Raw genomic sequence first — 17242 nt, forward strand, 5'->3', positions numbered from 1 at the left:
TGCTTGTGTGTTCTTTTCATCCATTTGGGTTTGAGAAACTTCTTAGAATTCAAGGATCTAAACTAGTGGGCACACAAGTGTGGAGGGCCCCATCAGCCTCTCATACGTGCAGACATATGCACATAGCCCTTCTGTATTATGAAAGGGTCCTTGAGTGAGTATTTTTGTGGCCTATAAATAGGCCTCAGCTCTTGCTTCGGCTAATCAGTAGAGCAAGAACAAGAAGGCATAGTTCTTAGCTCTATGCCTCTATCCTTATCTTTCAAGGCATTGATTGTTCATCTCCCCTCAAGGGCTTCCCCGTTGCAATCTCTGGTGGGGTTAGGTTAATAGCTTTGTAATTTGTAGTATAAAACCACCATACCATTTGAGGCAGGGTGGGAGCCGTTTTGGGGGGACACGAGCAGTATGTGTCTTGCTAACAAAGGAGCCTCTTGATCTGAGAGTGGCAGCCATTGTTCACTCTCCCTCAGGGCTTCAAGCAATCTCTGGTAAGCTCCAGGCTTGAGGTCTTTGGGGAGAGTGGATAAAAGCTGTCATGATTTTGGCTATCATCTCTTTGCTTGCTGGTTAATGTCTTCCTACCAAATCTTTGCTGCAAGTTGGTATCATTTACATTACAAATAACCTTTTCATAAATGTTGTCAAAAACTTGCTAGGATTTTGATCTAATTACGTTCGTATAGATTTTTTGTCTCAATGAAAGAAGCTTTAGTAAATAAAGAATAGAAGGAAATCAGCCATAAAAATTTTACTGGACCAAAAGAATTCTGTTTCATAGGGTAGATCATAGGAGGAATTATTGGGTGCATGGGGAGTTTATTCGATTTAATAGAAGCTTAAAAAGGTGAATAAACCTAAAAAGTGAATAAAATAAGGTATATATATCCGACTAGGCCTATTTCTAATTCTAAATGAAATTTATGTTTGAAATATATTTCATTTTGAGAGTTGAAAAAATATTATCTCTTTGAAAAAAGATTTTATTTTGGGTATTAAATAAAAAATACATAACGGTGCAAAATAGATATATACAATAATTTTATGAGATTTTATTTTAGGTATTAACTAAAATTTTTATGACATGATTTCAGATAGATAGAAAAAGGATGATAGAAAATAGCAGAATTAAGAAGTCAAGATTATGAAGATAAGGAGGAGCAATCGAATAAAATATGTGAAGACACAGAGGAGAAAAGGAGAACATAAAAAAGGAAGAGATAAGGAATTAAAATAAAAGAAGAAGAAAAGTAGGAAAACATAAACCTCAAAACCAAGATTTATTGTTTCTTTGTAAGTAAGTTCTGTTTTTCAAACGGTTTCATCCAAAGCACTAAAAGGAAAAATAGAAACGCCACAGCCGAACAAGTTTTTCATTTTCTCTAAAGATAATAAATGAAAAATGGTAAACCGAACGCCTCCTCAATTTTCATTTTTTTAATTTTTTAAGTCTAATCAAGAAATTTAATTCTGGAATTTTAATTTTTTAACTAAAACTTAAACCAAAGGTATAATATTTATTTAAATCATTTAAGTTATATCATAAATTTTTAAAGTGTTTTAGCGTCAAATCCTTCAACTTTAAAAAAAGATTAAATAAATTTTTTTAATTTTTAAAAAAATTGAATAAACTCTTAGAGGCAAATAAAATTTTTAATTTTTAAAAATAAATAAAAAAATATTAAAACATAATTTGCTTATAATATAAATCCAGCAAGATTATGCATAAAAATTTGTTAGTAAATGAGATCCTAATTAGCAATTCTATATATCTGATTTATAATATTATGATAAATATTTACCGCAGATTGATAAGTTATTTTTTACCGAATAGTTCAAGAAGTTTCCTTATAGAAATTATGATGAAGATGATAAATCCATATAAAAGTTTTTTAAGTCATCTGACAAAGAATAACTTATTAATTTCCTTCAAGATGCATTAGATACTTATTAAGATGTTTTAAATTGCTAATAAAGACCCTATGCACTAAAAAATATTTGTGCACAACTTTAACTATATTTATATTAAAAATAAATTATAATTTAATTTTTTTAATATATTTTCAAAGTTAAAAAGACTTGATTATCTCTAAAATAGTAAAAACAAATATTTAATTTATTTTTAAAATTTAAAGTATTTATTTAATTTTTTTAAAATTAAAAAACTTATTTAAATCTTGAAACACTTTAAAGACTTATATAATTATTTACCCACTAAAATAAACCTTTTACCTAAATTAAAACTTATAAATTAATTAAAAAAATTTAAAAATTAGTTAAATTGAATACATCACTAAATACACAAGTGAAATTAAACATTTAGCCGTACTTTGATTATACCATTAAATAATTCTAGGCCCACTTGTCAATAAGAACAAATACCTTATCGGATAACGGATAAACACGCATTTTAAATTCCAAACCGTAAGCTTATAGGACACATCTAAAAAAATTAGGAACCACCGCAATTTCTGCACTCAAAGGCTGCCAGCATTAGCATACGCTTCTGATAGATGATTGAAAGCATACACATAACATGACTGAAACTGGTTGGAATGATTTTTTTTCGCAATAGTGCGCTAAAAAGGACACTGTTAAATTAAAATTAATAAAGCACCGCTACTTCAAGTTCTTCCCCAATAATCCCCGCGCCTAGAGGCTGCAACTAAGGCACCAACTGTGTGTTACATGGATATTTACAGATATGGCCATAGTAATTTACATAACGTCATGCAGATACTAGTAAAAGCAACAGTGAAAAGGAGCGGGTTTTTTCCCATTCACAGGAATTTTTAAGGAAACTTGTCCAAGGGCCTAATTACTAAAGCAGGGGAAACCCTACTTTGAGGGAGAAATCAAACAAAGCAAAAGCAGGCAGCAAGGGTCTCCATGAGGTTAAAAAGCAAATCCAGCATTGCACGCAAAACTTCTGGGAATAGTGAAGGAGTATATCCATCAATCTCTACAAAGCCTCTGGAATTAGAACCCTCAAATGGCACAACCACCCTAACAGACTTTTATCACATATTATGAAACCACCCATTCAGAATCGGTTGATGGGTTCAACCCGGTCCTGCACAGCCATCCTCTCTGAGACATCAGCCAGAGATTTGAGATTGCACTTGATGAGTGCCTTCACAAAGTAACATGTCTCATCCTTGGTGTTCCCATCAGGCACATCCACCACAAATGACTCTATGACCAACGTCCCAGGCCTTCCATCAATAACCTCTGGATGCACGGTCATGATTGACGAGTAGTTCTGCAAAATCAAGAAAATGGGAAATATCAGCAAAAGGCATTGCAGTATAAAAGGTTTAGATATTTTTTATACAAGAAAGCAAAAAATCTCCTGCCTTGTCAACCAATGAAAATGCGCATATGCTTGAACACATGCATGTGCACGCACTCACTTGGAGTACACATGATATGGATGTCAAGTTCTTGTCCCAAATCATGAAGGAAAAGTGGGTTGCCCGCTTGAACAAGGTCTGTTTTCACAAAATTGGAAAACCACAATTTCCACTAGCATGCGTGTATCATATTGTTCCAACAGAGAATATTCCATTCATTCTTCAAAATGTAAGGGGTAAAGCAAATTCAAAAGCTACACATCATAGCATAAAGATAAAGAGATGGTACCCAACTGTGGCTCCCATGTGCAATACAATGCAACGCAACGCAACCCAAAACTGTACTAAATGAGCTGTAATGTCATGGCCTCTAGAATAAAATAAACTAACAAGAACATGAATGAAAGACAAGCATTAGAATATTGCCCAGTCCAGAAAAGGAAGGCTCCAATAGCCACAAAACTGGCAAGCACATGCAAGATCATAAATCACCAGATTCCATCTCATCCTATATGAAGTATTCTAGACTCCCCCAATTGCTTTACATATTAAAATAGGGAACTGGTAGGTGGGAACAATGATAACTTGAAGAGTGGAGCAGGCTATGAGATGACCCATTATACATTACCCAAAGGCAAATTAAAGCTCATCAAAGGATGATTCGGCATAATCTCCAAAGGATAAATGTCAGACAGTAAACTCCAGCAAACGCAGAAAAAACTGCATAACTTTCAGACATGTAACAAACGAATGATCAAGTAATCTAATTGATCAATCCATTAAATAACCACATAAACGTTGTATGTAGATTCAATCCAGCTTCACTAATGCTCCAACAAAATTTAAATAACAGGACGTAAACAGTATCTTCTCAATATAAAACAAAAGAGGGTTTTAATAATGATAATAATCATAAACAAAGAAGTGGAAGGAAATGTATACCTTTAGCCTATGATCACCACCAACAATCTTGATTCCAAGAATGTGCTCCTCATCGTCCAGAAGTTCCAGCATCTCGGTGCTAGTGGTAGCGGGGAGTCCAGATTTAACATTGACTTCCCTAACACTTCCAATCTCAGGCTCCCCACTCTCCCCATTCACAACGCATCTACTCACAAATGGCTTGTACTTCTGGGGCTGATCGAATCGCCTAACCAAAGACCAAACCTGATCCAAACAATTCACAAAAACCCAAAAACAAAGAATCAAAATAGGAACCAAATAACCGTTTGCAAGTGGTTGTGTTGTCCCTCATCCTACATGCAACGGATAAACAGTGAGGAAAAGAGAGAAAAAAAAACAGTCGTGCTTTGGTAGCTAGAAATTGCAAGCCAAAAAAAATCTTAACTGAGAAAAATCATGAAACTCGAAATTTAATAAATCCAAAAGCTACTTGCCCAGAAATCATTAAAAATGAGGGGGAAAAATCATAGTTTACAAAAATCAAAATAATAAACCAAAATATCCAAGAATCAAAATACCAACAAGATGGCTGGAAATAAGAAAGTGAGAGTTGAAAAATCTGAAATGAAGCAAAATCAACCGAGATCGATCTGGATTCATCAGATTGACACAAAAAAAAAGTTTTCACTTAAAAGCCCCCCCCCCCCCCCCCCCTCTCCCTCTTTCCCAAAACCAAGCAAAGGAAAAAAAAGAAAAAAAAAGAAAAAAGAAGTAATTAATCGAAACAAAAAAAACTAACAGAAAACATCAATTGATAGATAGATCCAAAAGAAGATGAAGCTTACGAGATGAACAGGAGCTTTGATGTGCTTGACGAGAGCAGAAGCGCACTGGTTCTCTTTAGGCTGATGCCTATGGTGTCTCCGTATGTACTGTGCCTCCACTGCACCGGAAGCATCGCCGCCGTTCATCTTGAACAAAATGAATCACTCGATAGAAGTCGCCTTATTTGTGTCTGGATGAGAAATCTCGATGATTTGCTATGGAGATAAGCTTTTGGCCTCTGGTCAGAATCTAAACAGAGGGATTCGCTGCCATGCAAATTGGGCTTTGGCTTAGCTCTAGATTGGCTTAGTAGACTATCAAAACTCAATGAATCCACCGACAATATATAAAAAATATATATATGTGTTTGTGGGGTTTGTCAAAACATAAAAAAATATAATTTACTCTTTTAAATTTAAAATAATAATAATAATAATTAAGTTTAAAATAAATTAAAATAATTTAAAACAAATTTTAATTCCATTTGAGATGACAATAATCAAGCCAGAGAGTTTGTATACGATCATTTTAGCGGCTACCTTATACATTTTCATCCTTTAAATAAAGTTATTAATATGTCTATTTAGTTGTAAATTGATAAATTTCACCTAAATAGTTTGCACTTAGTCGGTTTCAAGTCCGGATAAAGGAAGAGGATTATGGTAGATGATAACCAGTATAAAAATTTCGTCACACCTTATGATATGGATTCAAATTATATAAATATTGAGATGTCCTCTACTTACGACGCTCTACATCAAAGCCCGGTGTAGTGAGAAATATGCAAGGGTATAGGGCGTTCACCGAAAGCGACACGCCATGCCCGCGCCCGGGTGTGATGTTTCCCACATTATGAACTAGTGTAGGAAAAGAAGTTAGTCTATAGGACAGATAGTGGAACAAAATACAAGATAGACATAGAAAATAATAGAAGATATCATAGAAGGAGACCAATTAGGAAGGAACAGAATAGGAGGAGGATCAGGGTTGGTACTTGGAATGTTGAATCACTTACAAGAAAATTAATGTAGCTTGTGGATACCTTAGAAAGGAGAAGGGTGAATATTGCTTACATTCAGGAGACTAAATGGGTATGAGAGAAAAGCAAGGAAGTGGATAATTCAGGGTACAAACAGTGGTTTGCCAGAAATGAGAGAAACAATAACGGAGTGGGCATAATTATAAACAGGACATTGAAAGACGCTATAATAGCTGTGAAAAAAAGTAGAAGATAGAATTATACTAGTGAAGCTAATACTAGAAGGAGAAACAATAAATGTAGTTAATGCTTATGCCCTACAAATATGACTAAATAGTGAGAGTAAATAAAGGTTTTGGAAAGATATGAATGATTTAATACAAAGCATACCGAATGAAGAGAATGTTTTTATTGGTGGAGATTTGAATGGACATGTATGAAGTAATAGGTAAGGTTATAAGAATGTTCATGGAGATTTTGGTTTTGGCAGTCAAAATGAGGAGGGAAAAAGCATCCTGGATTTTGCTATGGCATACGACTTAATACTAGCAAATACCTACTTTATAAAAAAAGAGTCACATTTAGTAACTTTCAAAAGTGGGCAATATAGAAGCCAAATTGACTTCATCTTAACCAGGAAGACAAATAGAGCTCTATGCAAGGATTGTAAGGTCATTCCAGGAGAGGCTTTAACAAGTCAACATCGGTTAGTGGTATTAGATGTCGAGTTTAGGAACAATTCAAGTAAGGTTAGAAAAAATAGTGTAGCTTGAATAAAGTGGTGAGAGTTCAAAGGAGTAAAGCAAGTGAAGTTCAAAAATGAGCTTCTCGAGTCTGAAGCATGGAAGCTGGATATGGAGGCCAATGACATGTGGATACAAATGGCATCAAAGATTAGAGAAGTAGCTAGAAAATTACTTGAAAAGTCTAAAGGACATGGACCACCCTCAAAAGAGAGATGGTGGTGGAATGAGGAAGTACAAAAGGCAATGAAGAGAAAAAGGGAATGGTATAAGAAATTACCTAAATGTGATAATAATGAGGCATATGAACAGTACAAGATAGCAAATAAATAGGCAAAAAAGATAAATAGGCAAAAAAGATAGTTAGTTAAGCAAGAGCATAGGCCTTTGAAAAATTATATGAGAAACTTAGAACTAAAGAAAAGGAGAAAGATATTTATAGATTAGTAAGGAGGAGAGAAAGGAAATGTCGATATCTCAATCAAGTTAGGTGCATTAAGAATAAAGAAAGAAAAATGTTGGTAAAAGATGAAGATATTAAAGAAAGATAGAGAAATTATTTTAATGATCTCTTTAATAATAATCAAAATAGTAATAGTGTGAATATAGACTATAAAATAATAGAAAAGAATGTGAATTATACTAGAATGATTATATCTTTAGAAGTAAAGGAAGCACTTAAGAGAATGAAAGTGGGTAAAGCCTGTGGACCCGATGGAATACCAATTGAAGTGTGAAAGTGTTTGGGAGATATGGGAGTGGCATGGTTAACTAAATTATTTAATAAGATTATAAACTCAAAGCAAATGTCTGAAGAATGGAGGAGGAGTATTTTAGTATCTATTTTTAAAAATAAGGGAGATATATAGAGTTGCTCAAACTATAGGGGAATTAAATTCATGAGCCATACTATAAAGTTGTGGGAGACAGTTGTGGAGCATCGACTACGTCATGATACTTTTATCTCCCTCAATCAATTTGGCTTCATGCCCGGTCATTCAATTATGGAAGCGATCTTTCTCATTAGAAGCTTGATGGAGAAATATAGAGATGTGAAGAAAGATCTAAACATGGTTTTTATTGATTTTGATAAGGCTTATGATAGTGTTCCAAGAGATGTCTTATGGAAAGTGTTAGAACAAAAGATGATATCTATTAGGTACATACAAGTATTGAAAGATACGTATGAAGGAGCAACTACTATTGTGCGTACAGTGAGAGGGGACACAAGAGATTTTTCGATCTCAGTTGGATTACACCAAGGATCAGCTATAAGCCCTTACCTTTTTACATTAGTTTTAGATGAATTGACGAAACATATACAAGAGAGTATTCATTTGTGCATGATGTTTGCGGATGATATTATTCTGATAGATGAGACATGAGAAGGAGTCAATAGAAAGTTAGAGCTTTGGAGAAGTACTCTAGAGTCAAAGGGCTTTAAGTTAAGTAGAACGAAAATAAAATACATGTATTGCAAGTTCAGTGAAGGTCAAACTGGTGATAGAGAATGAGTTAGTTTGGATGGAGTGGTACTGTCCTAAAGTAATTATTTTAAATATCTCAGCTCAGTCCTTCAAGTAGATGGGGAATGTGAGGAGGATGTTAGTCATAGGATTAAAGCCGAATGGTTGAAGTGGAGACGTGCCACGTGAGTTTTATGTGATCGCAAAATTGCCAATAAGTTAAAAGGAAAATTTTACCGTACAGCCATACGACCGGCCATGTTATATGGTAGTGAGTGTTGGGTACTGAATGAGTCGTATGAGTCTAAGATAAGAGTTGTAGAGATGAGAATGTTAAGTTGGATGAATGACCATACTAGACTAGATAAAGTCCGCAATGAGTGGATTAGGAAAAGGTCAGAGTGGTGCCAATTGAGGATAAGTTGAGAGAAAGGAGATTGAGGTGGTTTGGTCATGTAAAGTGTAGATATATGGAGACTCCAGTTAGACAAGTAGAGTACATTCAGTTAGAAGATAGAAAAAAAAAAGGTAGATCTAAATTGACTTGGATGAGAGTGGTATAACATGACTTAGAAATATTATACATTTTTGAAGATTTAACTCAAAATCATTTAGAATGGAGGAAGTGAATCCATATAGTCGATCTCAAATTTTTTGGATAAAAGTTTAGTGGGGGGTTAAGGGTTGAGAGAGTTGTAAATCCATAGAAAAATAATTTGAATTTGATTTTTAAATAAGGAAAATGTGTAACGTGACAGCGATTATCTGATATTGGTGGTGACGGTCCATTTTGTACCGATGACTTTTTATGGTGGGGTGGTTGAAGGTGAAGCTGGTAGGTAAATGGAATTTTACAATTAAATTAATAAATTGTGAGTTTCTGGCCACCACTATGTTAGTGGATTTTCTTTAAAGTCAAAGCATGCTGAAGTGGGGATAGTGTTAGGACGACCATTTTTTATTTTGAATTATTTTAAGCATTTATTCCATTCAGATAATTATAGTCGATATTTACCCAATTGTCCTTCCTGACTACACAGCTTTTTAAATAGTAGTTGTCTTAATTTATAAGTGTCGGCTCAAAAAGTTATATTTATAAGTTAATTTAAATTTATAAATATTTAAAATTTTAAATAATTATATATTTAATTAAAATATTTTTAAATATTAATAAATAATTAATATATTTAATAAAAATTAATTTATAAATATATTTATTATTAAAATATTTAAAAATAATATTAAATAAAATTTATAATAAAATTTTAAAAATTAAATAAAAATAATATATTAAAATATTTATCAAACTAACTTATAAATAAAATTTATGTTTATAAGTAAAAAAATAAAAAAATAAATCATTTAATTTATTTTTTTTTAATTTTAAGTTTAAAAATAATTATAAATAATCAGTTTAATTTATATTTAGAGTTAATTTATAAGTGAAGATAAATACTATTTTAATTAATTAATTAATAATTTAATTATTAATTTAATAATTTAATCAATATATTACTAAAAATTAATTAAATATATAAATTAAATAAAAAGCTAATTAAATATATAAATTAAATATAATATGTAATAATATAAATAAATATATTTAATTAATAAAATTAAAATTATTAAAATTAAAATTTTAAAATTATTAAGTTATTTTTTCAATTTCAAATCAAAATTAAATATTCTTCTTTTAAACAATTCAAAGAATAATATATCTCTACCATTTAATTCGGTTAAAATAAAAATCAAAACCAACATGATTAATGATTCTTGTGAATTTGCATGTATAAAACAAATGAAACAATTATAATGATGCTAATATAACATCTTTAGATATTCATTATATGCATCAAAATACCATTAATAGTAAAAAAAAAGAGAAAATATACAATAATAAGTAAATGAAAAAGTAAAAAAAAAAATTAATCAGGTTTAATTTAATAATATTAAATTTTTGTATGAGATTTTAAGTTTAAGTTTCAATGAAAATTAATTATATCAAGATAGCAATAATAATTGTTTAATATATTAAAAGTTGATTCTATTTTTATTAATTATAGAAATAAAGAAATTAAATTTTATTGGGACAACCATCACCCAATTAATAATTGGATGCATCATTCATCAATACAAATTAAAATTGGCGGTATTTTCCTAAACAAATTAATTTAAAGGTTAAAATATAAGTTATTATATATTATTTACTTCAAATTTTAAATTTTATTTAAAAATGATGGATACAGTTTATTTTAATAAAATTTCTTATCAATAAAAAATATATAAATTTTTAATAATTATGTTATAAATTTTAAATAAAAAATTATTTTAAATAAATAAAAAATTATTAAATATATTATATTTTAGATAAATTATTTTAATACTTCAATTAACTAATATTTATCTTACTTAGTTTGATGAATTTTTTTTATTTAAATTTGATTCATTATAAATTTAAAATATAAGATATATAATAATTATTATTTATTAAATATATTATATTTTAGATACATAATATATCTAATTTAAATAAAAAAATTTTATTTAATATAATATTTTTTTATATTAATTATTTAATAAAAAAATTTAAAAATAATATACGAAATAAAATTCATGGATCCGAGAGGATAAGCAAAAAGTATCAAAAGGTATAGCTTTTGGTTGACCAGCAAATACACGCAACAGTTTATCCCTTTTTTAAAAAAAATTAGGAAAATGATATTTGTGGTGACCCAGACCAGCTGACCGACCACTGAAATGTGAACATAAAAATGTTTCTCTTATGGTATCCCCAACGTTATGGAGATTAGAGGACAGCGCCTTCGCTAATTGGCCCATGTCTGTCTAGCGCGTACAATTAACTTTTACCCCCTTTTTTTTTTTTTTTAAATCCTCCTTTCTTAATTATTTATTTATAAATAATATATTACATGAAATTATAATAAATTTTATTTAAAATCATCAAAATTGCCCATTGCCTGATTACGAGCTGCTTTACCCTTTGCAACCTGTTGAAAATTTTCTTATTTTAATTTTTTAATTAATAAATAACTTTACTTATTTATAAAAATTGAATGAGTAAAGATTCACGCTTAATATATATTTATATATTAAATGAGTAATTTATCTTTAATCACTGAATTAAATCAGATTAAACATATCACTATAACTTAAATTTTACTATAATAGTAAATTTTACATTATATTAATATATATAATCTTCGTGCTTACTTTTATTAAAAGATTTAAGGAGCACAATTAAATTAAATTTTATTTAATTTTCTTTTTATTTTATAGTAATGTAATTGCTATTTAACTAAGATGATTCACATTTTAGAATACATTAGTGTATAAAAAACTTGGTATTTAGATTGTATTTTCTATTAATGGCAGTCCATCAGAAGCACTCGTATTAGGTATAATCAATATAGGTAGGGTTGAGCATATTTTGATTTAGGCACTCAATTGGAATTATAATTTTTTTATTTATTTAATTTGATTTAATTTTTTTTAATTTAAAACAAAATTATAAATTTATGCCCTCTGTCATTTTATGTCATTTTATATGTTTGATGTAGGGTTGGCGGTATTTTCCTAAACAAATTAATTTAAAGGTTAAAATATAAGTTATTATATATTATTTACTTCAAATTTTAAATTTTATTTAAAAATGATGGATACAGTTTATTTTAATAAAATTTCTTATCAATAAAAAATATATAAACGCTTTTAATAATTATGTTAGCAATTTTAAATAAAAAATTATTTTAAATAAATAAAAATTATTAGGAAAATTTTATTGATTTATAATTTAAGTTATATTTGTAAAAATATTTTAATTTTTCTTATAAATCTTTTAATCAAAATAAAATAAGAATAAAAAGAATAAAATTAACTTATTTTTAAGAAAAATTTAATAAGCAAATACTTGAACTTGTTAAAAACTAGAGATGAAATTAATTTTAAAAAAATTAGAAAAAAGTGCATGAACTTAAATTGCCTATGTATCCTTTAGGATTAGCAAATGAATCAAAAGGTTTAGCTTTAGGTTGAGAGAAGGGAGATTGAGGTGGTTTATAATGTTAAGCATAGATATAGGAAAATTCTATTTGTGGTAGACCAGCTGACCGACCATTGAAATGTGAATAGAAAAAAGTTAATATGGTATCCCCAACGTTATGGAGATTAGAGGATAATTGGCCAACATGACCTAGCGCACAATTAACTTTTACCCATTTTTTTTTTTAAATCCTCCTTTCTTAATTATTTATTTATAAATAATATATTACATGAAATTATAATAAATTTTATTTAAAAGTTTCAAAGTTGAATTAAGTTGAGTTGAGTATTACTTGCAACCTTTTTAAAAAAATTATATGATAATTGATAATTAAAAAATAAAACTTAAAAAATCAAAATAGAATGAGTAAAAATTTTATTGAATATATAAAATAATAATCAGTAATTGATATAGTATATAAAATAATAAAGTAGGAGAATTATGAAAGTATTGAGAATTAAAAGGAGTGTAAAAAATAATTATTTAGAAAATTTGAGAGAAATTAAAAGAGTATTGAGAATTAAAGAGAGTGTAGAAAATAATTGTGTAGAGAATTAATGATATATATATATATATAAATAAATTAGGAGTGGAGTGAGGTATTTATTGAATTTTTTTGTATTTAAATCACTAGTCCATCAGAAGCACTCGTATTAGGTAGGTATAATCAATATAGGTAGGGTTAAGCATATTTTGATTTAGGCACTCAATTAGAATTAAAATTTTTTTTTATTTATTTAATTTGATTTATTTTTTTTTAATTTAAAACAAAATTATAAATTTATACCCTGTGATTTTATATGTTTGATGGATGTGTGTGTATACATATCAAATAATTTGATATAAGATATTTATATTTGACTTTAATGTACTTTATTTTAATAAAAATAATTTAATATTTATAAAATTATGTTTTATAAATAAATAATAATCATAAATATATTTGATAACTCGTTTAAAATGGATTCAAAATAATTTTTTTATAAGTATTTCAAATGTACACTCACTAAATTTTTCCATCAATTTCATATTTAATGTGATTTAACAATTCTAATATATATATTATCTAATTTTGTAGCACTTCACTAAACTCAAAATTATTATAATTTAAACTTAATATATTAAAAATTTAATTTTATTGAAATAAATGGATGCAGGTAAGTTTACGTATCAATTCCATGAAAGCGAAAGGCTGGGCATTTTTTTTTTTTTTCTTCATTGCCTTAAACTTTGCCAGTTGCCACAACCGTGCAGCTCCAAGTGTAAAATTCAGCTATGGCCATTTCAATTCGTGCTTTATTTAACAAACATGAAATCTAAGAAAGGTTCCCTCGTTAATGGGCAAATATCTCCACCAGTCAATTTGCTACTAATGACATTTGTCTTTTTTTTAAATGAGGATTCAGATGCCATAGCATCGGGGGGTCCAAATCAACTATCTCAATTGGACAAAATTAGATTCCTCAGTACTGTTCATGGGTTACATGGTGCAATTTGATTGGCTATGATAAAGCTGGTTCATTTCCCCACTAGCAAAGAATCCAAATACCAACTGGTTTATTGGACAATTCAAACATCTATTTCGTTTGAATAAATTATTCGCATGAAAATAATATAAATAAAATTTTATATAGTTATATTTGATTTTTATTTATTTAAAAATAATTTATTTTAAATTAAGAAATTAAAAATTTTCATTTCAAATAAAAAAATTAATTAAATTAAATTTTATAAAATTATATATTGTGCTCAAATTAATGCATTTCAATGTACACATATTCTAGTTGCCTTACTCCCCTTTTACAAGAAAAAGAAAAGATTTAGCAGGCAATGGGCCACCCACAACACTCGCTATAAGCATTTATTAAGTGGGGTTTTATCACGGGGAAAACCACAACCTACTTACATCGAGACAAAATTAAACTTAAATGTTTATGTAACTACTTGTAACAAGTAGAGTGTTCGTAAAAATTATTTTAATAAAATTTAAATTTTATTAATATTTAGGCTATTAAAATTTATTTTAAATTTAATTATAATTTTTTATTAAGTACTTAAATCTGTTAAAAACTTGTTGATTATTACTCAAATGATATTTAAATTCATTTAATTTTATACGACTAATAAACTACATAAAATATTTTCAATTAATAATTTATATTTTAAAATTTAATAATTTTATAAAATATTTAAAATTTATTTATTTAAAATATAATATATAATATATATATATATTATTATAAAAAATATATATTATATATTTAATTATTTATTTATATAAACGAATTCAGACATTATGAATACAATATGCAAAAATCTGGAATCGATCCAAACAATTATTTAAACCTGTCATATTAAAATATATAGGGATGAATATCCACAAATATCCAATCTATAATCATTGTTATTTTTTTATGTGGCTTGAATTTTGAATTTTGAATTTTTCTTCATAAACCTGAATTGTGATCCGATTTGAAAGTTTTGCACTGCGACCAAATTGGGATAAAAAGTGAGATCTGTGGTGGTAGCGAAGGGCCCGGGTCGATAGGCCCGGACCCAAAGCTCACCACTGATCTCTCTGGGGATGCAGAGGCAACGCCCCCACTGTATGTACCAGTATAAATATTGTAATATTCTGCCATTTGCGGAAGAGTTGTGAGATATTTGAGAAACATACTAGGGTTGGAGTTTGAGAGTTCTGAGTGATTGTATCTTGCTCTTTTCATTATAGTGAAACTTTTTTCTCTTATCTTACCCGTGGACATAAACCTTACAGTTGAATCACGTTAAATCATGTGTTATTCTTCTTCTCTTTTATATACTGTATGATTGTGAGATTTGTGTGTGTGTTTTATATTTTCGTGCTTGTCATAACAAATTGATACAGAGCTTTGTGTGTAAAACTTAGGGTTTACAGATGGCATCGCTTCAATGAAATATGAGATGGAGAAGTTTGATGGTAGATCGAGTTTTAGTCTATGAAAGATTAAAATCAAATCTTCCTTGATCCTATAAGGTCTATGGAAGGCAATCGAGGATAACTTTCTAGAAGGTATGAAAAAGGCAGAGAAGGCTGATCTAAAGAAAAAGCCTTAAGTGCGATTTTCATGAGCGTAACTGATAATATCCTGTGCGAGATTACTGGTGAAAGCTCAGCGTCTATGGCATGAAAGAAATTAGAGGAGTTATACTCTGCTAAATCGCTGACCAACTGCCTGTATCTGAAGAAAAAACTTTACAATTTGAGAATAAGCGAAGGTACACCCATTAAAGAATATCTGGATGAATTTAATTCAATCATTATAGACCTGAAGAATATTGATATTGATATAGATAGTGAGGATCAGGTCCTTATTGTGTTATGTTCTTTGCCACCCTCCTATGAGACTTTTGTTGATACTTTGTTGTATGAGAAAGATAGTATTTCACTAGATGATGTTAGTAATTCTCTAAAATCGAAGGAGTTAAAAAAGAATTTTCCAGATAATAGAGAAATATTTAAGGGGAAAGGTTTAGTGAGCAGGGGAAGAACACATTCAAGAGAGAGTTCTTCCAGTAGAAAGAAATCTAAGGCCAGATCTAAGTCAAGAATGAAAAAGGTCAACTGTTTTGAGTGCAGGGAGCAAGGTCACTATAGGAGAAACTGTCCCAAATTGAAAACTAAAAAGGAAAAGCAACCATAAAGTTTTACAAATGTGGCTGACAGTTTTATCGATTCTGATGGTGATGACAGTGCTGGGGAAATTTTATTTGCGAGTTTAGATCATGGACAAAATTCCTGGATTCTTGATATTGGTGCCACTTATAATATATGTCCACATAGAAACTGGTTTGCCACTTACAAACAGATGAGTGGCAAGGTGTTTCTGGGTAATGATCATGCATTATCTGTGGAAAGAATTGGTAACATCAGATTGAGGATGTTTAATGGCGTTTTTAGAATTATAGAGTGTTGGCATGTTCCAGGACTAAAGAGGAACCTGATTTCTCTTGGGACACTTGACTCTCATGGAATCAGATACAATGCAGAGAATGGAGTTCTCAAAGTGTACAAGGGCTCTATGGCACTCATTAAGAGCAGTTTGGTTTTCAGGATTGTATTTTCTTCAGGGCAGTACAGTTTAAGAGAAGCTGCAGTAGCATCCGGAAGTAATAATCAAAATCAGACTCAATTGTGGCATCTGCGACTTGGTCATATGAGTGAAAAAGGATTATCAATATTGAGCAAGCGAGATTTATTGAATGAGCAGAAAACAGAATCTGTGGACTTTTGTGAACACTGTGTGTTTGGCAAACAGACCACAAAGTTTGATAAAAAAGCAGAGCACAAGACTAGAGAAACGGTGGATTATATCCACTCAGATCTATGGAGTCCTAATAGAATCTCTTCCAAGAGCGGTGCCAGTACTTCATGACTTTGATTAATGATTACTCTCGAATGGTGTAGGTGTATTTTCTGAAAATAAAACATGAGGCATTTTCAACACTTATAAAGTGGAAGACGATGATTAAGAAGCAAACAAAAAAGAAGGTCAAGCGTCTTAGAATTGGTAACGGGTTGAAATTTTACAATCATGAGTTTGATGCATTCTGCAGCAATGAAGGTATAGTGAGACACCGCACTTGTACAATGACACCATAACAGAATGGTATTGTAGAACGCATGAATAGAACACTTTGTAATAAAGCACGAAGCATGCTCTCACATTCAAAATTGAGAAAGGATTTCTGGCACTATTATCAAAGGCGTGCCTGAGGCGCACCTCAGGCGCAAGGCACACCTGGCACAGCCCCAGGCGCCTTGGGACAGCTGAGGAGCACCACCTCACCGAGGCGTGCACCGAATGAGGCAAGGCGCTTGATAAAAAGGTAGGCTGCTAGGTTTTTTTTTTTTTAAGCTTGTCCAGCAGCCA

The 17242-nt window shown here is 30.0% G+C and overlaps 1 protein-coding gene across 1 annotated transcript; it reads right to left on the reverse strand.

Annotated features, from left to right (window-relative positions):
- Positions 1–2537: 2537 nt before the first annotated feature.
- On the reverse strand, positions 2538–5415 carry LOC110670448 (abscisic acid receptor PYL9). The gene is given in 4 exon segments (XM_021832509.2): positions 2538–3069; positions 3071–3262; positions 4296–4520; positions 5102–5415. Coding segments are annotated over 4 exon segments (585 nt in total). The 5' UTR covers positions 5228–5415; the 3' UTR covers positions 2538–3027.
- Positions 5416–17242: the final 11827 nt, after the last annotated feature.

The sequence above is a fragment of the Hevea brasiliensis genome, chromosome 9 (genome assembly GCF_030052815.1).
Source record: "Hevea brasiliensis isolate MT/VB/25A 57/8 chromosome 9, ASM3005281v1, whole genome shotgun sequence".
NCBI lineage: Eukaryota > Viridiplantae > Streptophyta > Magnoliopsida > Malpighiales > Euphorbiaceae > Hevea > Hevea brasiliensis.